Below are 24,634 nucleotides of genomic sequence, written 5' to 3' on the forward strand. Positions count from 1 at the left end.
ATATCTAATGGTATATAACTAAATCTGTAATGATATAATTATCTATGTATTTCTAATGGTGTTAAACTAAATCAGTAATTATATAATTATCTATGTATATCTAACGGTATATAACTAAATCTGTAATTATATAATTATCTATGTATTTCTAATGGTGTATAACTAAATCTGTAATTATATCATTATCTATGTATATCTAATGGTGTTAAACTAAATCTGTAATTATATCATTATCTATGTATATCTAACAGTATATAACTAAATCTGTAATTATATAAATTATCTATGAATATCTAATGGTATATAACTAAATCTGTAATTATATAAATTATCTATGAATATCTAATGGTATATAACTAAATCTGTAATTATATAATTATCTATGTATATCTAATGGTGTATAATTATCTATGTATATCTAATGGTATATAACTAAATCTGTAATTATATCATTATCTATGTATATCTAATGGTGTATAATTATCTATGTATATCTAACGGTATATAGCTAAATCTGTAATTTATTATTATTATTATCATCATCATCAGGTATTTATAAAGCGCCAACAGATTACGCAGCGCTATACAAGTAATAGTAAAACATTACAAGGATGCATTACAAACAAACAAATACAGTATTGGGGTACATTACAGTTGTAGGTGCAATAATAAGTTATACAAAAGGAGAGGAATGCCCTGCCCTTGAGCACAATCAGTAGTAGTTCACTAATGGTATATAACTAAATCTGTAATTATATAATTATCTATGTATATCTAATGGTGTATAACTAAATCTGTAATTATATAATTACCTATGTATTTCTAATGGTGTATAACTAAAGCTGTAATTATATAAGTATCTATGTATATCTAACGGTCTATAACTAAATATGTAATTATATAATTATCTATGTATATCTAATGGTATATAACTAAATCTGTAATTATATAAGTATCTATGTATATATAATGGTATATAATTATCTATGTATTTCTAATGGTGTATAACTAAATCTGTAATTATATAATTACCTATGTATTTCTAATGGTATATAACTAAATCTGTAATTATATAATTATCTATGTATTTCTAATGGTGTATAACTAAAGCTGTAATTATATAATTATCTATGTATTTCTAATGGTATACAACTAAATCTGTAATTATATAATTACCTATGTATTTCTAATGGTGTATAACTAAATCTGTAATTATATAATTACCTATGTATTTCTAATGGTGTATAACTAAATCTGTAATTATATAATTATCTATGTATTTCTAATGGTGTATAACTAAATCTGTAATTATATAATTACCTATGTATTTCTAATGGTGTATAACTAAATCTGTAATTATATAATTACCTATGTATATCTAATGGTGTATAACTAAATCTGTAATTATATAAGTATCTATGTATATATAATGGTATATAAGTATCTATGTATTTCTAATGGTGTATAACTAAATCTGTAATTATATAATTACCTATGAATTTCTAATGGTATATAACTAAATCTGTAATTATATAATTATCTATGTATTTCTAATGGTGTATAACTAAAGCTGTAATTATATAATTATCTATGTATATCTAATGGTATATAATTATCTATGTATATCTAATGTTATATAACTATATATGTAATGATATAATTATCTGTGTATATCTTATGGTGTATAACTAAAGCTGGAATTATATAATGATCTATGTATATCTAATGGTGTATAAATAAATCTGTAATTATATAATTATCTATGTATTTCTAATGGTGTATAACTAAATCTGTAATTATCTATATATATCTAATGATATATAACTAAATCTGTATTTATATAATTATCTATGTATATCTAATGGTGTATAACTAAATCTGTAATTATATAATTATCTATGTATATCTAATGGTATATAATTATCTATGTATATCTAATGTTATATAACTATATATGTAATGATATAATTATCTATGTATATCTTATGGTGTATAAATAAATCTGTAATTATATAATTATCTATGTATTTCTAATGGTGTATAACTAAATCTGTAATTATCTATGTATATCTAATGATATATAACTAAATCTGTATTTATATAAATTATCTATGTATATCTAATGGTATATAACTAAATCTGTAATTATACAATTATCTATGTATATCTAATGGTATATAATTATCTATGTATATCTAATGGTATATAACTAAATCTAATCAAGAAAATAGAGAGACACACTCACTGAGACAGAACAATAGCTAGAAAAACTTCTGTGCTTGTCCACAAAGCCAGTGCCACTCAGGGTGCAGTCTCTTTTTGCACACTGCCTTTTCTCAGAGAAAAAATATCCTGTAGCATATCAGTCTGATCCTGCCCAATGACAGTCCAGCACCGAAATACCAGGCAATTCTTTTCTGAACAAGACAAACAACAAACCCCAGACGTACGTTTCGGCCTCTCTTGGGCCTCATCAGTGAGGTGAAGTTGCATATCTCTAGGGCATGTGTGCAAGGAGTCCAACGTCTGGTTTCCCCCTTTTACTCTTAGGGAGACCTAAGAGTAATTTACATAAAATCAAGAGAATAGAGAGACGCACTCACTGAGACAGAACAATAGCTAGAAAAACTTCCGTGCTTGTCCACAAGGCCAGTGCCACTCAGGGTGCAGTCTCTTTTAGCACACTATGTCCCTTCACAGAGAAAAAATATCCTGTAGCATATCAGCATATTTGTCATTGGGCAGGGTCAGACTGATATGCTACAGGATATTTTTTCTCTGTGAAGGGGCATAGTGTGCTAAAAGAGTATGCACCCTGAGTGGCACCCTAAAATGCAAAACAAACAATATTGTCCAGCACCCAGGTCACTTGCACGCCACATAGGGTACCACCACACCCTACCAATAATACCAAAAAGATTCCAAATAATGTGGCAGCAATGGTGAAATCAAACAAATTTATTAAGCACAGCAAACACATGCAACGTTTTGGGAACTCCTTTCCTTAATCATGCAATAAAAAGAGTGGTACAAAGCATCCTAATATACCCTCCACCCTAAAATGAACAGGCACGGAAGTTTTTCTAGCTTTTGTTCTGTCTCAGCTGAGTGCATCTCTCTCTCTTTTTATATGTATGCAAATTGCTCTTGGGTCTCCCTAAGAGTAAAAGGGGAAACCAGACGTGGACTCCTTGCACACATGCCCTTAGAGAGATGCGACTGCACCTCACTGACGAGGCCCACAGAAGGCCGAAACGATTGTCTGGGGTTGTTGTTTCTCTTGTTCAGAGAAGAATTGCCTGGTATTTCGGTGCTGGACTGTCATTGGGCAGGGTCAGACTGATATGCTACAGGATATTTTTTCTCTGTGAAGGGGCATAGTGTGCTAAAAGAGTATGTACCCGGAGTGGCACCCTAAGATGAACAGGCACGGAAGTTTTTCTAGCTTTTGTTCTGTCTCAGCCGAGTGCATCTCTCTCTCTTTTTATATATAACTAAATCTGTAATTATATAAGTATCTATGTATATCTAATGGTGTATAACTAATTCTGTAATTATATAATGATCTATTTATTTCTAATGGTGTTTAAATATGTAATTATATAATGATCTATGTATACCTAGTTGTGCATAGCTAAAGCTGTAATTATATATGTATATCTAACGGTATATAACTAAATCTGTAACTATATAAGTATCTATGTATATCTAATGGTAATTATCTATGTATATCTAATGGTGTATAACTAAATCTGTAATTATATAAGTATCTATGTATATCTAATGGTATATAATTATCTATGTATATCTAATGGTGTATAACTAAATCTGTAATTATATAATTATCTATGTATATCTAATGGTATATAACTAAATCTGTAATTATATAAGTATCTATGTATATCTAATGGTATATAATTATCTATGTATATCTAATGGTGTATAACTAAATCTGCAATTATATCATCTATTTATATATAATGGTATACAATGATCTATGTATATCTAATGATATATAATTATCTATGTATATCTAATGTTTTATAACTAAATCTGTAATTATATAATTATCTATGTACAGTATATCTAATGGTGCATAACTAAATCTGCAATTATATAATTATCTATTTATATATAATGGTATACAATGATCTATGTATATCTAATGATATATAATTATCTATGTATATCTAATGTTTTATAACTAAATCTGTAATTATATAATTATCTATGTATAGTATATCTAATGGTGTATAACTAAATCTGCAATTATATAATTATCTATTTATATATAATGGTATACAATGATCTATGTATATCTAATGATATATAATTATCTATGTATATCTAATGTTTTATAACTAAATCTGTATTTATATAATTATCTATGTATATCTAATGGTATATAACTAAATATGTAATGATTTAATTATCTATGTATATCTAATGGTATATAACTAAATCTGTAATTATCTATCTATATCTAATGGTGTATAACTATACTGGCACTCATGTAGTCTTCCCTTATACCAACCCCCTATACTGGCACTCATGTAGTCTCCCCCTTATACCAACCCCCTATACTGGCACTCATGTAGTCTCCCCTTATACCAACCCCCTATACTGGCACTCATGTAGTCTCCCCTTATACCAACCCCCTATACTGGCACTCATGTAGTCTCCCCTTATACCAACCCCCTATACTGGCACTCATAAAGTCTTCCCTTTACCACATCTATAGTCCCCCTATACTGGCACCCATGTAGTATACCCTTGTACCATCCCCTATACTGGCACTTATGTAGTCTCCCCCTTATACCACACCCATATACTGGCACTCATGTAGTCTCCCATTATACCAACCCTACAGTCCCCCTATACTGGCACCCATGTAGTATACCCTTATACCACCCCCTATACTGGCACTTATGTAGTCTCCCCCTTATACCACACCCATATACTGGCACTCATGTAGTCTCCCCCATGTACCAACCCTACAGTCCCCCTATACTGGCACTCACGTAGTCTCCCCCTTATACCAGCCCCCCTATACTGGCACTCACGTAGTCTCCCCCTTATAACAGCCCCCCTATACTGGCACTCACGTAGTCTCCCCCTTATACCAGCCCCCCTATACTGGCACTCATGTAGTCTCCCCCTTACACCACCCCACAATATTGGCACATATGTAGTCTCCCCCTTACACCACCCCTAAGGTGCCCTATACTGACACTCATGTAGTCTCCCCCTTATACCAACCCTATAGTCCCCCTATACTGGCACCAATGTAGTCTCCCCCTTATACCACCCCCTATACTGGATTTCATGTTGTCTCCCTCTTATACCACCCCTAAGGTCCCCTATATTGACACTCATGTAGTCTCCCCCTTATACCAGCCCCCTATACTGGCACTCATGTAGTCTCCCCCTTATACCAGCCCCCCTATACTGACACTCATGTAGTCTCCCCCTTATACCAGCCCCCCTATACTGGCACTCATGTAGTCTCCCCCTTATACCAGCCCCCCCCCCCCTATACTGACACTCATGTAGTCTCCCCCTTATACCACCCCCTATACTGGCACTCATATAGTCTCCCCCTTATACCAGCCCCCCTATACTGACACTCATGTAATCTCCCCCTTATACCAGCCCCCCTATACTGGCACTCATGTAGTCTCACCCTTACACCACCCCCCTATACTGGCACTCATGTAGTCTCCCCCTTACACCACCCCTAAGGTCCCCTATACTGACACTCATGTAGTCTCCCCCTTATACCACCCCCTATACTAGCACTCATGTAGTCTGCCCCTTATACCACCCCTACTGTCCCCCTATACTGGCACTTATGAAGTCTTCCCTTTACCACCTCTATAGTCCCCCTATACTGGCACCCATGAAGTATACCCTTGTACCACCCCCTATACTGGCACTCATGTAGTCTCCCCCTTACACCACCCCTAAGGTCCCCTATACTGACACTCATGTAGTCTCCCCCTTATACCACCCCCTATACTGGCACTCATGTAGTCTCCCCCTTATACCAGCCCCCCTATACTGGCACTCATGTAGTCTCCCCCTTATACCAGCCCCCCTATACTGACACTCATGTAGTCTCCCCCTTATACCAGCCCCCCTATACTGGCACTCATGTAGTCTCCCCCTTATACCAGCCCCCCCCCCCTATACTGACACTCATGTAGTCTCCCCCTTATACCACCCCCTATACTGGCACTCATATAGTCTCCCCCTTATACCAGCCCCCCTATACTGACACTCATGTAATCTCCCCCTTATACCAGCCCCCCTATACTGGCACTCATGTAGTCTCACCCTTACACCACCCCCCTATACTGGCACTCATGTAGTCTCCCCCTTACACCACCCCTAAGGTCCCCTATACTGACTCTCATGTAGTCTCCCCCTTATACCACCCCCTATACTAGCACTCATGTAGTCTGCCCCTTATACCACCCCTACTGTCCCCCTATACTGGCACTCATGAAGTCTTCCCTTTACCACCTCTATAGTCCCCCTATACTGGCACCCATGAAGTATACCCTTGTACCACCCCCTATACTGGCACTCATGTAGTCTCCCCCTTACACCACCCCTAAGGTCCCCTATACTGACACTCATGTAGTCTCCCCCTTATACCACCCCCTATACTGGCACTCATGTAGTCTCCCCCTTATACCAGCCCCCCTATACTGGCACTCATGTAGTCTCCCCCAATACCAGCCCTCCTATACTGGCACTCATGTAGTCTCCCCCAATACCAGCCCCCCTATACTGGCACTCATGTAGTCTCCCAATTATACCAGCCCCCCTATACTGGCACTCATGAAGTCTTCCCTTTACCACCTCTATAGTCCCCCTATACTGGCACCCATGAAGTATACCCTTGTACCACCCCCTATACTGGCACTCATGTAGTCTCACCCTTATACCAGCCCCACTATACTGGCACTCATGAAGTGTCCCCCTTACACCACCCCCCTATACTGGCACTCATGCAGTCTCACACTTACACCACCCCCTATAGTGACAATCATGTAGTCTCCCCTTATACCAGCACCCCTATACTGGCACTCATATAGTCTCCCCTTACACCGCCCCCCTATACTGGCACTCATGTAGTCTCCCCCCTTATACCCGCCCCCCTATACTGGCACTCATGTAGTCTCCCCCCATATACCCGCCCCCTATACTGGCACTCATGTAGTCTCCCCCTTATACCCGCCCCCTATACTGGCACTCATGTAGTCTCCCCCCTATACTGGCACTCATGTAGTCTCCCCCCTTATACCCGCCCCCCTATACTGGCACTCATGTAGTCTCCCCCCTTATACCAGCCCCCTATACTGGCACTCATGTAGTCTCCCCCTTATACCCGCCCCCCTATACTGGCACTCATGTAGTCTCCCCCTTACACCCGCCCCCCTATACTGGCACTCATGTAGTCTCCCCATTATACCAGCCCCCCTATACTGGCACTCATGTAGTCTCCCCCTTATACCAGCCCCCCTATACTGGCACTCATGTAGTCTCCCCCTTATACCAGCCCCCCTATACTGGCACTCATGTAGTCTCCCCCTTATACCAGCCCCCCTACACTGGCACTCATGTAGTCTCCCCCTTATACCAGCCCCCCTACACTGGCACTCATGTAGTCTCCCCCTTATACCAGCCCCCCTATACTGGCACTCATGTAGTCTCCCCCTTATACCAGCCCCCCTATACTGGCACTCATGTAGTCTCCCCCTTATACCAGCCCCCCTATACTGGCACTCATGTAGTCTCCCCCTCATACCAGCCCCCCTACACTGGCACTCATGTAGTCTCCCCCTTATGCCAGCCCCCCTACACTGGCACTCATGTAGTGTCCCCCTTATACCAGCCCCCCTATACTGGCACTCATGTAGTCTCCCCCTTATACCAGCCCCCCTATACTGGCACTCATGTAGTCTTCCCCTTATACCAGCCCCCCTACACTGGCACTCATGTAGTCTCCCCCTTATACCAGCCCCCCTATACTGGCACTCATGTAGTCTCCCCCTTATACCAGCCCCCCTATACTGGCACTCATGTAGTCTCCCCCTTATATTAGCCCCCCTATACTGGCACACATGTAGTCTCCCCCTGTCAAGAATATCTCAGGATTCAGCTGCTAAGGAGTTAACTTTGTGTAGCTTGAACTCAAAACAGTTATTTGTTTTCAAGAAGAATTGTGTGTGTATTTTCTTTGAAGTGCCAGAAGCCTCCTAAATAGCCCCACCAAGTGTTATTGTGTATGCATTGAGTCATAAAGCCACTCAAGCTCTTAGTTTCAGAAAATACACAGGAAATGGTTTATGGCTTAGGTTCTCAATAGAATGCATGATGCAAAACAGGGCCTCCATCACAAAAACATACCAGGTCACTGAAAGGACATTGGTATATTATGTACATATGTGTGTTAAAACTGTTATAACCTTAAATGAAGGTAATTATGACAACCTATGGCATATTTGATCAAACCGATTCTCCCAATGAAACCAAGAGGTTCCCGATATGTAAATATAGAAATAGTTACCTAGCAGAAATTATAATGGATTGTATAATTTCAGGCAAGAACTTAGTCGATTGAAGGGCATAAAGACAGGGGCGTTTCTTAGCCCGCCCAGGAGGGTGTGGTCAGGCAACCTAATCTCTAGAAAATGGTATAAGAATCTTATGTTTTTAACAATAAGGGGTTCATTCTACATGGGAGGCTGCTTGCTACAGCGTGAGTGACAACTTTTCTTCTTGCCCATCTCCCTGGGGCAGACTCATAAGCTAGTGAAGTATTAGGTCTGTTATTTGTCTCCTATTTTATTTTAAAACACTGTTTGCTAATGTGTCATGTTATTGGTACCAACTTTTATTAATAATGCATTGTGCATAATATTTTTGGCATAATAAATCATTCTTTTATTAAGTTTGGCCTTTGTCTAATAATTGAACCACGTTACTGAAAGAGACTGGAATATTAGAACTGTATAATTTAGGTTATTTTCTGCTACATTGTATTTAGAGGGTTAATGTGTAAAGTCTGGGTTTTTTCTTAGGATTTTCCCTTTAATAAATTTTAAGGTGTGGCAGTATTGGAGCTATAGGATTGTTGGTTTAGTGTGGGTGGCATTAAAAGGGAGTTCAGGGCATTTCGCTTACGTCTAGTACAGACTAGGGAGTGTGGTTAACCCTTGCACCCACTAAACTGAATCACAAGCTTGCCTGGTGTGGCTAGATTGTGACCTACTGGTGACAGAAAAAGGGGGCTGATAACCCTTTCTGTACCAAATAAGTGACTGGCGCAGGGTTGGATAACCTTGGTTCGTCACAAATTGGTGGGCAGCGGTGGGATAATTTTTTTTATTACTAGATTTTAGTGCGTGTGGATTTGCTAGTGTGAAAATCCCGGTACTAAAAGAAATTGTTTCTTACAATTTCCAAAGGCTAAAACTCAGTGCATTATATAGTCACACATTGCAAACAGTCCCCTTCCCTATTCTCTGTTTTTCTTTTCTATTTTATTTTTGCTATGCAATCATACGAGCAGCAATCTAAAGAGACTCTGATACTCTTATGCCAGGAGCGTGATATTCCAACACGTTCAAAGAACAAAGATTTACTAATACAAGCTCTTGTGGAATATGATAACAGCCAAATCACGCCAGTTGAGGTCTCAGGAGAGATGTCTGCAGCTGGGGGATTCATCAGGATCTGAGGATCCCTTGGACTGTTATTTGCAAACTGTTCTTAAACATATGGGCTCAGTGGATGCAAGTTTGCGCATGGAACCGATTACAAAATTTTATGAGAGACAGGCAGCCGCGGAAGCAGCTGAGAGACAGGCGGCTAGGGAAGCTGAGAGAGAGGCTCTGGCAGCTGAAAGACAGGCTGCTGAACGACAGGCTGAGAGAGAGTATCAGCTACAGCTTGCACGGTTGGAGAGAGGGATGGTCTCATCTGTTGTTAGTGAACCTAGAGACCCACCTGCTCCCAGAGTGCGTGCAGAGAATTTTCCCACTCTGGAGAAAGATGGAGATGTGAATGTATTCCTGCGTAGCTTTGAGAAAGTTTGCAGAAAGTTCCAGTTGCCAAGGGAGCAGTGGGCCAAGTACCTTACCCCTGGCCTGAAAGGTCCTGCACTGGAGGCGTTTGCTGAACTACCCCCAGAGTTTGATCAGGACTATGATTCCATTAAAGCTGCACTGCAGAGGAGATATAATCTTACTCCTGAGGTGTACAGAAAGAAATTCCGTTCTCTGCAGAAAGGTTTGTCAGAGAGTTATACTGCAGCTGTTGGGAACTTGATGACAGCCTTTAAACAGGGGGTCAGAGGATTAAAAGTTGCCACTATGGAGGAGCTGGAAGATTTGATTGTGAATGAGCAATTTATGCAGCTGTGCCCAGCCGAAGTTCAAGAATGGGTTTTGGATCGGAAGCCCGTAACAGCATTGGAAGCTGGCGAGCTGGCTGATTTTTACACAGCCAACAGGTCACCAGGGAATGGCAGGAAATCCTTTTGTAAGGGAGCTGCTGCACGGCCCCCCTTCACAAAACCTGCTGTGCCTTTATCTAGTGTGTCTGCTCCCTCTGGGAAAGGAGGGGCAAGTGCTGCATCTGGGAAGGGGGATACCCGCAGATGTTTTGCTTGCAACAAAGTGGGCCACATCAGCTCCACTTGCCCAGAGAGGATTAACTTGGAGCAATTAGCTGGAGGGGGTAATCCCTCAGAAGTACCTGCATCTGTTTTGTTTGTTACCAGTCCAGAGGAAAACAACTATGAGAACTTGCAACCTGTGACTGTTGGAGACAAGGTAACCTTGGGGCTGAGGGACACGGGTGCAGAAGTGACTATGGTGCATCCAAAGCTAGTGAACTTTGAGAACATTATCCATGGAAAGACTCTAGCAGTTAAAGGGATTGGGGGAATGAAACTTGCAGTGCCTATGGCACATGTATATCTTGATTGGGGAGAGGGGAGCGGTTTAAGAAATGTGGGGGTATCTGAAAATATTCCTAATGATGTTTTACTGGGTACTGATTTGGGTAGATTGTTATCTCTTTATGTGCCTGACAATGCTAAATGTGACCTAGTGACATTAGTTGCAGACCCTTATGTGGAAAGGGCTGTGTGTAAAAATGCTCAGAGGCATTATGACCAGGAGGGAGGACAGAGTGCATGTGTGCGCAGGGCTGTGCCTGAACTGGGGGGTGAATCTGTAAGAGGAGAGACTGACTGGGGAGAACGACAGACAGACGGTGTGTGTCTTCCTCTACTTAAACCAGCAGTATCGGCAGAATTACAGTTAGCTGTACAGGGTGAGACGGATGGGGGAGAAAGGCAGATAGACTGTGTGGGTCTGTCTGTGCCTGAACCAAGTTTAACTGTACAGGGAGAAACTGTTTGTGATAGGAGGCAGATGAGTGGGGAGTGTCTGTCTGTGATTGAATCAGTGGATTCTATAGAAGGAGGTGAGATTGACGGGGGAGAGAATCACTGGGTGACTGGGCCGCTGGATAATGTGTGCCAGTCTGTGCCAGGGACAATTCCGTTCCCTGAGAAAATACACAATATTTGGGATAAATGGCAGAAGGAAGATGTGTGCTTGTCTGCACCAGTGTCAGAAGTGTTAAGATTACTGCAGCTTTTACTGTATCTTTGCACTAACCTTGTCTCATAATTATATGTTAGAAGTGCTGCAGCTTTAAGCTCAGCTCACCACACCCTCTGGGTGTGTACAGAGAACATAACAAGAAGGATCCCAAATTCTGTGTGAGGATTCAAAGTGGCAGACTGACTGTGAGAGAGAGCAGGGGGGCAAGCTAGCACACTCCATGACAGAAGCAACAGAGCCACAGATTTCACAGTGTTTGGGGGAGGAGGGTACAGGATACTCTTTGAGGGACCCCCAGAGTGAGTGAGTGTGAAAGATTGTGGGTGACAGAGACCCCAGTAACCTCATCTGTGACCTATAAACAGACTGCACAGACTAGGGGACAGAGACTGACACAGACTGCAGGCACAGGGGGGAGGAGTACAGAGAAGTGTATTTACACAGTGCCATTCAGCAAATACACTGATAGATGTGCAGCATCAGTGTCCCCAGCAGGCTCAGCAGTTAGAACACAGAGTGGAGAGGAGGGGGGCAGTTAGTCAACCCCCTACCAACAATAACAGAGTGCAGGAGTACAGGAATTCTACTCCAGTGGGAGGGCAAGAGCCCATGGTAGTTAAGCAGCAAATGACGGCACACAATATGTTCAGAGAGTACACCATAGGTAGCAAGACCCTAGGTTTCACAGGCACCTCTGTAACAGGGGATGATGTGTTATCCAGGGATAAGATGCAAGCCTTATTGGGGGAGGTACCTGCAAAACCCAGAGATGCCATATTCCCACAAAAACAGTTGCAGGATTTTACTGCCAGAGAGGGAGTATATGAGATGGGGCAAAATGTTCTGGTACTAACACCCATGAGACAGAACCAGCTACAGGCTGCATGGGAGGGGCCCTGCAATATATTAGATCAGCTGGGTAGAGCAACTAGTGGGTCAATTTTAAATGGAGGGCATCCTGATGGCAAAACTGCTATGTGCAATTTGTCTGGCAATGGCGTTATCACCGCAAGGGGAAGCTCCCTTTGATACGCATCGGGAGTGGCTCGTAGCCACCCCCTTTTGCGTCTCTTATTGGGGGAGGTGTCACAAATACCTCAGGATTCAGCTGCTAAGGAGTTAACTTTGTGTAGCTTGAACTCAAAACAGTTATTTGTTTTCAAGAAGAATTGTGTTTGTATTTTCTTTGAAGTGCCAGAAGCCTCCTAAATAGTGTTATTGTGTATGCATTGAGTCATAAAGCCACTCAAGCTCTTAGTTTCAGAAAATACACAGGAAAGGGTTTATGGCTTAGGTTCTCAATAGAATGCATGATGCAAAACAGGGCCTCCATCACAAAAACTGACCAGGTCACTGAAAGGACATTGGTATATTATGTACATATGTGTGTTAAAACTGTTATAACCTTAAATGAAGGTAATTATGACAACCTATGGCATATTTGATATCAAACCGATTCTCCCAATGAAACCAAGAGGTTCCCGATATGTAAATATAGATATAGTTACCTAGCAGAAATTATAATGGATTGTATAATTTCAGGCAAGAACTTAGTCGATTGAAGGGCATAAAGACAGGGGGGTTTCTTAGCCCGCCCAGGAGGGTGTGGTCAGGCAACCTAATCTCTGGAAAATGGTATAAGAATCTTATGTTTTTAACAATAAGGGGTTCATTCTACATGGGAGGCTGCTTGCTACAGCATGAGTGACAACTTTTCTTCTTGCCCATCTCCCTGAGGGCAGACTCATAAGCTAGTGAAGTATTAGGTCTGTTACTTTTCTGCTATTTTATTTTAAAACACTGTTTGCTAATGTGTCATGTTATTTGTACCAACTTTTATTAATAATGCATTGTGCATAATATTTTTGGCATAATAAATCATTCTTTTATTAAGTTTGGCCTTTGTCTAATAATTGAACCACGTTACTGAAAGAGACTGGAATATTAGAACTGTATAATTTAGGTTATTTTCTGCTAAATTGTATTTAGAGGGTTAATGTGTAAAGTCTGGGTTTTTTCTTAGGATTTTCCCTTTAATAAATTTTAAGGTGTGGCAGTATTGGAGCTATAGGATTGTTGGTTTAGTGTGGGTGGCATTAAAAGGGAGTTTAGGGCATTTCTCTTACGTCTAGTACAGACTAGGGAGTGTGGTTAACCCTTGGACCCACTAAACTGAATCACAAGCTTGCCTGGTGTGGCTAGATTGTGACCTATTGGTGACAGAAAAAGGGGGCTAATAACCCTTTCTGTACCAAATAAGTGACTGGCGCAGAGTTGGATAACCTTGGTTCGTCACCCCCCCTTATACCAGCCCCCCTATACTGGCACTCATGTAGTCTCCCCCTTATACCAGCCCCCCTATACTGGCACTCATGTAGTCTCCCCCTTATACCAGCCCCCCTATACTGGCACTCATGTAGTCTCCCCCTTATACCAGCCCCCCAATACTGGCACTCATGAAGTCTTCCCTTTACCACCTCTATAGTCCCCCTATACTGGCACCCATGAAGTATACCCTTGTACCACCCCCTTTACTGGCACTCATGTAGTCTCCCCCTTATACCAGCCCCCCCCCCATACTGGCACTCATGTAGTCTCCCTCTTATACCAGCCCCCCTATACTGGCACTCATGTAGTCTCCCCCTTATACCAGCCCCCCCTTATACTGGCCCTCATGTAGTCTCCCCCTTAAACCAGCCCCCCCTATACTGGCATTCATGTAGTCTCCCCCTTATACCAGCCCCCCCTATACTGGCATTCATGTAGTCTCCCCCTTATACCAGCCCCCCCCTATACTGGCACTCATGTAGTTTCCCCCTTATACCAGCCCCCCCTATACTGGCATTCATGTAGTCTCCCCCTTATACCAGCCCCCCCTATACTGGCACTCATGTAGTTTCCCCCTTATACCAGCCCCCCCTATACTGGCACTCATGTAGTTTCCCCCTTATAGCAGCCCCCCCTATACTGGCACTCATGTAGTCTCCCCCTTATACCAGCCCCCCCTATACTGGCACTCATGTAGTTTCCCCCTTATACCAGCCCCCCCTATACTGGCACTCATGTAGTTTCCCCCTTATACCAGCCCCCCCTATACTGGCACTCATGTAGTCTCCCCCTTATACCAGCCCCCCCTATACTGGCACTCATGTAGTCTCCCCCTTATACCAGCCCCCCTATACTGGCACTCATGTAGTCTCCCACTTATACCAGCCCCCCTATACTGGCACTCATGTAGTCTCCCCTTATACCAGCCCCCCCTATACTGGCACTCATGTAGTCTCCCACTTATACCAGCCCCCCCTATACTGGCACTCATGTAGTCTCCCCCTCATACCAGCCCCCCCCTATACTGGCACTCATGTAGTCTCCCCCTCATACCAGCCCCCCCCTATACTGGCACTCATGTAGTCTCCCCCTCATACCAGCCCCCCCCTATACTGGCACTCATGTAGTCTCCCCCTCATACCAGCCCCCCCCCCCTATACTGGCACTCATGTAGTCTCCCGCTCATACCAGCCCCCCTATACTGGCACTCATGTAGTCTCCCCCTTTAGCCAGCCCCCCCTATACTGGCACTCATGTAGTCTCCCCCTTATACCAGCCCCCCCTATACTGGCACTAATGTAGTTTCCCCCTTATACCAGCCCCCCCCTATACTGGCACTCATGCAGTCTCCCCCTTATACCAGCCCCCCCCTATACTGGCACTCATGTAGTCTCCCCCTTATACCAGGCCCCCCCCCCTATACTGGCACTCATGTAGTCTCCCCCTTATACCAGCCCCCCCTATACTGGCACTCATGTAGTCTCCCCCTTATACCAGCCCCCCTATACTGGCACTCATGTAGTCTCCCACTTATACCAGCCCCCCTATACTGGCACTCATGTAGTCTCCCCCTTATACCAGCCCCCCCTATACTGGCACTCATGTAGTCTCCCACTTATACCAGCCCCCCCTATACTGGCACTCATGTAGTCTCCCACTTATACCAGCCCCCCCTATACTGGCACTCATGTAGTCTCCCACTTATACCAGCCCCCCTATACTGGCACTCATGTAGTCTCCCCCTTATACCAGCCCCCCCTATACTGGCACTCATGTAGTCTCCCCCTCATACCAGCCCCCCCTATACTGGCACTCATGTAGTCTCCCCCTTATACCAGCCCCCCCTATACTGGCACTCATGTAGTTTCCCCCTTATACCAGCCCCCCCTATACTGGCACTCATGTAGTCTCCCCCTTATACCAGCCCCCCTATACTGGCACTCATGTAGTCTCCCCCTTATACCAGCCCCCCTATACTGGCACTCATGTAGTCTCCCCCTTATACCAGGCCCCCCCCCTATACTGGCACTCATGTAGTCTCCCCCTTATACCAGCCCCCCCTATACTGGCACTCATGTAGTCTCCCCCTTATACCAGCCCCCCTATACTGGCACTCATGTAGTCTCCCACTTATACCAGCCCCCCTATACTGGCACTCATGTAGTCTCCCCCTTATACCAGCCCCCCCTATACTGGCACTCATGTAGTCTCCCACTTATACCAGCCCCCCCCCTATACTGGCACTCATGTAGTCTCCCACTTATACCAGCCCCCCTATACTGGCACTCATGTAGTCTCCCCCTTATACCAGCCCCCCCATACTGGCACTCATGTAGTCTCCCCCTCATACCAGCCCCCCCTATACTGGCACTCATGTAGTCTCCCCCTCATACCAGCCCCCCCCCCCCCCTATACTGGCACTCATGTAGTCTCCCCCTCATACCAGCCCCCCCCCCTATACTGGCACTCATGTAGTCTCCCCCTCATACCAGCCCCCCCCCTATACTGGCACTCATGTAGTCTCCCCCTCATACCAGCCCCCCCCCCCCCCTATACTGGCACTCATGTAGTCTCCCCCTCATACCAGCCCCCCCCCCCCCCCCCCCCCCTATACTGGCACTCATGTAGTCTTCCCCCTTATACCACCCCCTATACTGGCACTCATTTAGTCTCCCCCTTACACAAACCCTATACAGGCACTCATGTAGTCTCCCCTTATACACAGGCCCCGTGCAGTCGCCCCTATACCGGCCCTTGTCTCCCGCAGGTCACCAAATACACATCACACCCCTGGGACCATTACACAGCGCTCCCCGGCAGCTGTCAGTCATACACTGGTTCCGGCCTCCAGTCTCCCCGCTCACCTGCAGAGGGAAGGCGGCAGCCTTGTTACCCACATACCCCCGCACCACGTGACTCTGTATAGACAGAACCCGGCACTCGGTGCCCACGGGCAACTCCATGTGGCATCTACAGCAGATACAGACCGGGACAGACAGGCAGAGCAGAGGCCAACTACACCGGGCGGGGAGGGAGTGAGAGAGACGGGGAGGGATAGAGTGTAACAGGGGGAGGGATAGAGTGTAACTAACAGGGGGAGGAATATGGTGTAACAGGGGGTACAGGGCAGAGATAGAGTGTAAGAGTGTAACGGGGGAGGGATAGAGTGTTACAGGAGGTACAGGGGAGGGATAGAGTGTAACTAACAGGGGGAGGGATAGAGTGTTACAGGAGGTACACGGGAGAGATAGAGTGTAAGAGTGTAACGGGGGAGGGATAGAGTGTTACAGGAGGTACAGGGGAGGGATAGAGTGTAACTAACAGGGGGAGGGATAGAGTGTTACAGGGGGAGGAATATGGTGTAACAGGGGGTACAGGGGAGAGATAGAGTGTAAGAGTGTAACAGGGTGAGGGATAGAGTGTAACAGGAGGTACAGGGGAGGGATAGAGTGTAAGAGTGTAACAGGGTGAGGGATAGAGTGTAACAGGGGGAGGGATAGAGTGTAACAGGGGGAGGAATATGGTGTAACAGGGGGTACAGGGGAGAGATAGAGTGTAAGAGTGTAACAGGGTGAGGGATAGAGTGTAACAGGAGGTACAGGGGAGGGATAGAGTGTAAGAGTGTAACAGGGGGAGGAATATGGTGTAACAGGGGGAGGAATATGGTGTAACAGGGGGAGGAATATAGTGTAACAGGGGGAGGAATATGGTGTAACAGGGGGAGGAATATAGTGTAACAGGGGGAGGAATATGGTGTAACAGGGGGAGGAATATGGTGTAACAGGGGGAGGAATATAGTGTAACAGGGGGAGGAATATGGTGTAACAGGGGGTACAGGGGAGAGATAGAGTGTAAGAGTGTAACAGGGTGAGGGATAGAGTGTAACAGGAGGTACAGGGGAGGGATAGAGTGTAAGAGTGTAACAGGGTGAGGGATAGAGTGTAACAGGGGGAGGGATAGAGTGTTACAGGAGGTACAGGGGAGAGATAGAGTGTAAGAGTGTAACAGGGTGAGGGATAGAGTGTAACAGGAGGTACAGGGGAGGGATAGAGTGTAAGAGTGTAACAGGGTGAGGGATAGAGTGTAACAGGGGGAGGGATAGAGTGTAACAGGAGGTACAGGGGAGGGATAGAGTGTAAGAGTGTAACAGGGGGAGGGATAGAGTGTAACAGGGGGAGGGATAGAGTGTAACAGGAGGTACAGGGGAGGGATAGAGTGTAAGAGTGTAACAGGGGGAGGGATAGAGTGTAACAGGGGGAGGGATATAGTGTAACAGGGGGAGGAATATGGTGTAACAGGGGGTACAGGGGAGAGATAGAGTGTAAGAGTGTAACAGGGTGAGGGATAGAGTGTAACAGGAGGTACAGGGGAGGGATAGAGTGTACCAGGGGGAGGAATATAGTGTAACAGGGGGAGGGATAGAGTGTAACAGGGGGAGGGATAGAGTGTAACAGGAGGTACAGGGGAGGGATAGAGTGTAATAGTGTAACAGGGGGAGGGATAGAGTGTAACAGGGGGAGGAATATGGTGTAACAGGGGGTACAGGGGATAGATAGAGTGTAAGAGTGTAACAGGGTGAGGGATAGAGTGTAACAGGAGGTACAGGGGAGAGATAGAGTGTAACAGGGGGAGGAATATAGTGTAACAGGGGGAGGGATAGAGTGTAACAGGGTGAGGGATAGAGTGTAACAGGAGGTACAGGGGAGGGATAGAGTGTAAGAGTGTAACAGGGGGAGGAATAGAGTGTAACAGGGGGAGGGATATAGTGTAACAGGGGGAGGAATATGGTGTAACAGGAGGTACAGGGGGAGGGATAGAGTGTAACAGGGAGGTACAGGGGAGGGATAGAGTGTAACAGGGGGAGGGATATAGTGTAACAGGAGGTACAGGGGAGGGATAGAGTGTAAGAGTGTAACAGGGGGAGGGATAGAGTGTTACAGGAGGTACAGGGGAGAGATAGAGTGTAAGATTGTAACAGGGTGAGGGATAGAGTGTAACAGGAGGTACAGGGGAGGGATAGAGTGTAAGAGTGTAACAGGGGGAGGAATAGAGTGTAACAGGGGGAGGGATATAGTGTAACAGGAGGTACAGGGGAGGGATAGAGTGTAAGAGTGTAACAGGGGGAGGGATAGAGTGTAACAGGGTGAGGGATAGAGTGTAACAGGAGGTACAGGGGAGAGATAGAGTGTAAGAGTGTAACAGGGGGAGGGATAGAGTGTAACAGGAGGTACAGGGGGAGAGATAGAGTGTAAGAGTGTAACAGGGGGAGGAATAGAGTGTAACAGGGGGAGGGAAATAGTGTAACAGGGGGAGGGATATAGTGTAACAGGGGGAGGGATAGAGTGTTACAGGAGGTACAGGGGAGAGATGGAGTGTAAGATTGTAACAGGGTGAGGGATAGAGTGTTATAGGAGGTACAGGGGAGGGATAGAGTGTAACTAACAGGGGGATGAATATGGTGTAACAGGGGGTACAGGGGAGAGATAGAGTGTAAGAGTGTAACAGGGGGAGGGATAGAGTGTAACAGGAGGTACACGGGAGAGATAGAGTGTAAGAGTGTAACAGGGGGAGGGATAGAGTGTAACAGGAGGTACAGGGGAGGGATAGAGTGTAAGAGTGTAACAGGGGGAGGGATAGAGTGTAACAGGAGGTACAGGGGAGGGATAGAGTGTAAGAGTGTGACAGGGGGAGGAATAGAGTGTAACAGGGGGAGGGATATAGTGTAACAGGGGGAGGAATAGAGTGTAACAGGGGGAGGGATATAGTGTAACAGGGGGAGGAATATGGTGTAACAGGGGGTACAGGTAGGGTTGCCACCTGTCCCTTAAAATACAGAACACTTATAAGTTACACATGCTGCAGGGTGTGCAGTGAGGAATATGAATAGTGCTGTCTAGAAACACAATACATGTTCCTCCCTGCACACCCTGCAGCATGTGTAACTCATAAGTGTCCAGGAAAACATGGCTGAGGTGGCAACCCTAGGTACAGGGGAGAGATACAGTGTAAGAGTGTAACAGGGGGAGGGATAGAGTGTAACAGGAGGTACACGGGAGAGATAGAGTGTAAGAGTGTAACAGGGGGAGGGATAGAGTGTAACAGGAGGTACACGGGAGAGATAGAGTGTAAGAGTGTAACAGGGAGAGGGATAGAGTGTAACAAGAGGTACAGGGGAGGGATAGAGTGTAAGAGTGTAACAGGGGGAGGGATAGAGTGTAACAGGAGGTACAGGGGAGGGATAGAGTGTAAGAGTGTAACAGGGGGAGGAATAGAGTGTAACAGGGGGAGGGATATAGTGTAACAGGGGGAGGAATAGAGTGTAACAGGGGGAGGGATATAGTGTAACAGGGGGAGGAATATGGTGTAACAGGGGGTACAGGGGAGAGATAGAGTGTAAGAGTGTAACAGGGTGAGGGATAGAGTGTAACAGGAGGTACAGGGGAGGGATAGAGTGTAACAGGGGGAGGAATATAGTGTAACAGGGGGAGGGATAGAGTGTAACAGGGTGAGGGATAGAGTGTAACAGGAGGTACAGGGGAGGGATAGAGTGTAAGAGTGTAACAGGGGGAGGAATAGAGTGTAACAGGGGGAGGGATATAGTGTAACAGGGGGAGGAATATGGTGTAACAGGAGGTACAGGGGGAGGGATAGAGTGTAACAGGGAGGTACAGGGGAGGGATAGAGTGTAACAGGGGGAGGGATATAGTGTAACAGGAGGTACAGGGGAGGGATAGAGTGTAAGAGTGTAACAGGGGGAGGGATAGAGTGTTACAGGAGGTACAGGGGAGAGATAGAGTGTAAGATTGTAACAGGGTGAGGGATAGAGTGTAACAGGAGGTACAGGGGAGGGATAGAGTGTAACAGGGGGAGGAATAGAGTGTAACAGGGGGAGGGATATAGTGTAACAGGAGGTACAGGGGAGGGATAGAGTGTAAGAGTGTAACAGGGGGAGGGATAGAGTGTAACAGGGTGAGGGATAGAGTGTAACAGGAGGTACAGGGGAGAGATAGAGTGTAAGAGTGTAACAGGGGGAGGGATAGAGTGTAACAGGAGGTACAGGGGAGGGATAGAGTGTAAGAGTGTAACAGGGGGAGGAATAGAGTGTAACAGGGGGAGGAATATGGTGTAACAGGGGGAGGGATAGAGTGTAACAGGGGGAGGGATATAGTGTAACAGGGGGAGGAATATGGTGTAACAGGGGGTACAGGGGAGAGATAGAGTGTAAGAGTGTAACAGGGGGAGGGATAGAGTGTTACAGGAGGTACAGGGGAGAGATAGAGTGTAAGATTGTAACAGGGTGAGGGATAGAGTGTAACAGGAGGTACAGGGGAGGGATAGAGTGTAAGAGTGTAACAGGGGGAGGAATAGAGTGTAACAGGGGGAGGGATATAGTGTAACAGGGGGAGGAATATGGTGTAACAGGAGGTACAGGGGAGAGATAGAGTGTAAGAGTGTAACAGGGGGAAGGATAGAGTGTAACAGGAGGTACAGGGGGAGAGATAGAGTGCAAGAGTGTAACAGGGGGAGGGATAGAGTGTAAGAGTGTAACAGGGGGAGGGATAGAGTGTAAGAGTGTAACGGGGAGGGATAGAGTGTAACAGGGGGAGGGATAGAGTGTAACAGGGGGAGGGATAGAGTGTAACAGGGGGAGGGATATAGTGTAACAGGGGGAGGGATAGAGTGTAAGAGTGTAACAGGGGGAGGGATAGAGTGTTACAGGAGGTACACGGGAGAGATAGAGTGTAAGATTGTAACAGGGTGAGGGATAGAGTGTAACAGGAGGTACAGGGGAGGGATAGAGTGTAAGAGTGTAACAGGGGGAGGAATAGAGTGTAACAGGGGGAGGGATATAGTGTAACAGGGGGAGGAATAGAGTGTAACAGGGGGAGGGATATAGTGTAACAGGGGGAGGAATATGGTGTAACAGGAGGTACAGGGGGAGGGATAGAGTGTAACAGGGAGGTACAGGGGAGGGATAGAGTGTAACAGGGTGAGGGATAGAGTGTAACAGGAGGTACAGGGGAGGGATAGAGTGTAAGAGTGTAACAGGGGGAGGAATAGAGTGTAACAGGGGGAGGGATATAGTGTAACAGGGGGAGGAATATGGTGTAACAGGAGGTACAGGGGGAGGGATAGAGTGTAACAGGGAGGTACAGGGGAGGGATAGAGTGTAACAGGGGGAGGAATAGAGTGTAACAGGGGGAGGAATAGAGTGTAACAGGGGGAGGGATATAGTGTAACAGGGGGAGGAATATGGTGTAACAGGAAGTACAGGGGGAGGGATAGAGTGTAACAGGGAGGTACAGGGGAGGGATAGAGTGTAACAGGGTGAGGGATAGAGTGTAACAGGAGGTACAGGGGAGGGATAGAGTGTAACAGGGAGGTATAGGGGGAGGAATAGAGTTTAACAGGAGGTACAGGGGGAGGGATAGAGTGTAACAGGGGGAGGAATAGAGTGTAACAGGAGGTACAGGGGAGGGATAGAGTGTAACAGGGGGAGGGATAGAGTGTAACAGGAGGTACAGGGGAGGGATAGAGTGTAAGAGTGTAACAGGGGGAGGGATAGAGTGTAAGAGTGTAACAGGAGGTACAGGGGAGGGATAGAGTGTAACAGGGGGAGGGATAGAGTGTAAAAGTGTAACGGAGAGGGATATGGTGTAACAGGGGGAGCAATAGAGTGTAACAGGGGGAGGGATAGAGTGTAACAGGGAGGTACAGGGGAGGGATAGAGTGTAACAGGAGGAGGAATAGAATGTAACATGGGGAGGGATAGAGTGTAAAAGGAGGTACAGGGGGAGGGATAGAGTGTAACAGGAGGTAAAGGGGAGGGATAGAGTGTAACAGGGGGAGGGATATAGTGTAACAGGGGGAGGGATAGAGTGTAACAGGAGGTACAGGGGGAGGGATAGAGTGTAACAGGAGGTACAGGGGAGGGATAGAGTGTAACAGGGGGAGGGATATAGTGTAACAGGGGGAGGGATAGAGTGTAACAGGAGGTACAGGGGAGGAATAGAGTGTAACAGGGGGAGGGATAGAGTGTAACAGGGGGAGGGATAGAGTGTAAGAGTGTAAAGGGGAGGGATATAGTGTAACAGGGGGAGGGATATAGTGTAACAGGGGGAGGGATAGAGTGTAACAGGAGGTACAGGGGAGGAATAGAGTGTAACAGGGGGAAGGATAGAGTGTAACAGGGGGAGGGATAGAGTGTAAGAGTGTAACAGGGGGAGGGATGTGGTGTAACAGGGGGAGGAATAGAGTGTAACAGGGGGAGGGATAGAGTGTAACAGGGAGGTACAGGGGAGGGATAGAGTGTAACAGGGGGAGGGATAGAGTGTAACAGGGGGAGGAATAGAGTGTAACAGGGGGAGGAATAGAATGTAACGGGGGAGGGATATAGTGTAACAGGGGGAGGGATACAGTGTAACAGGAGGTACAGGGGAGGGGTAGAGTGTAACAGGGGGAGGGATAGAGTGTAAGAGTGTAACAGGGGGAGGGATAGAGTGTAAGAGTGTAACAGGAGGTACAGGGGAGGGATAGAGTGTAACAGGGGGAGGGATAGAGTGTAAGAGTGTAACGGGGAGGGATATGGTGTAACAGGGGGAGGAATAGAGTGTAACAGGGGGAGGGATAGAGTGTAACAGCGAGGTACAGGGGAGGGATAGAGTGTAAGAGTGTAACAGGGGGAGGGATAGAGTGTAAGAGTGTAACAGGAGGTACAGGGGAGGGATAGAGTGTAACAGGAGGTACAGGGGAGGGATAGAGTGTAAGAGTGTAACAGGAGGTACAGGGGAGGGATAGAGTGTAACAGGGGGAGGGATAGAGTGTAACAGGGGGAGGGATATGGTGTAACAGGGGGAGGAATAGAGTGTAATAGGGGGAGGGATAGAGTGTAACAGGGGGAGGAATAGAGTGTAACAGGGGGAGGAATAGAATGTAACATGGGGAGGGATAGGGTGTAACAGGGGGAGGGATAGAGTGTAACAGGGGGAGGAATAGATTGTAACAGGGGGAGGGATAGAGTGTAACAGGAGGTACAGGGGAGGGATAGAGTGTAACAGGGGGAGGGATATAGTGTAACAGGGGGAGGGATAGAGTGTAACAGGAGGTACAGGGGAGGGATAGAGTGTAAGAGTGTAACAGGGGGAGGGATATAGTGTAACAGGGGGAGGGATCGAGTGTAACAGGAGGTACAGGGGAAGGATAGAGTGTAACGGGGAGGGATAGAGTGTAAGCGTGTAACAGGGGGAGGGATGTGGTGTAACAGGGGGAGGAATAGAGTGTAACAGGGGGAGGGATAGAGTGTAACAGGGAGGTACAGGGGAGGGATAGAGTGTAACAGGGGGAGGGATAGAGTGTAACAGGGGGAGGGATAGAGTGTAACAGGGGGAGGAATAGAATGTAACAGTGGGAGGGATATAGTGTAACAGGGGGAGGGATAGAGTGTAACAGGAGGTACAGGGGAGGGATAGAGTGTAACAGGGGGAGGGATAGAGTGTAACAGGGAGAGGGATAGAGTGTAACAGGGAGGTACAGGGGAGGGATAGAGTGTAACAGGGGGAGGAATATAGTGTAACATTTGGAGGGATAGAGTGTAACAGGAGGTACAGGGGAGGGATAGAGTGTAACAGGGGGAGGGATAGAGTGTAACAGGGGAGGGA

General features: G+C 45.7%; 1 protein-coding gene across 2 annotated transcripts in view; it reads right to left on the minus strand.

Annotated features, from left to right (window-relative positions):
• Positions 1–18,986, minus strand: part of PDXK (pyridoxal kinase) — a 96,258-nt gene extending 77,272 nt beyond the window's left edge. Inside the window, exons 1-2 of one of the 2 annotated variants that reach the window (XM_053705717.1) lie at positions 18,920–18,986; positions 16,841–17,154 (exon numbers count right to left, since the gene is read on the minus strand). In XM_053705717.1, coding sequence (XP_053561692.1) covers positions 16,841–16,939 — 99 coding nt within the window. In that variant the 5' untranslated portion in view covers positions 16,940–17,154; positions 18,920–18,986. Of the gene's footprint in view, positions 1–16,840; positions 17,155–17,949; positions 17,965–18,919 lie in introns of those variants that run through there. The other variant, XM_053705718.1, reaches the window with a different exon arrangement.
• Positions 18,987–24,634: the final 5,648 nt, after the last annotated feature.

Source organism: Bombina bombina, chromosome 3 (assembly GCF_027579735.1).
Source record: "Bombina bombina isolate aBomBom1 chromosome 3, aBomBom1.pri, whole genome shotgun sequence".
NCBI classification, from domain to species: Eukaryota; Metazoa; Chordata; class Amphibia; order Anura; family Bombinatoridae; genus Bombina; species Bombina bombina.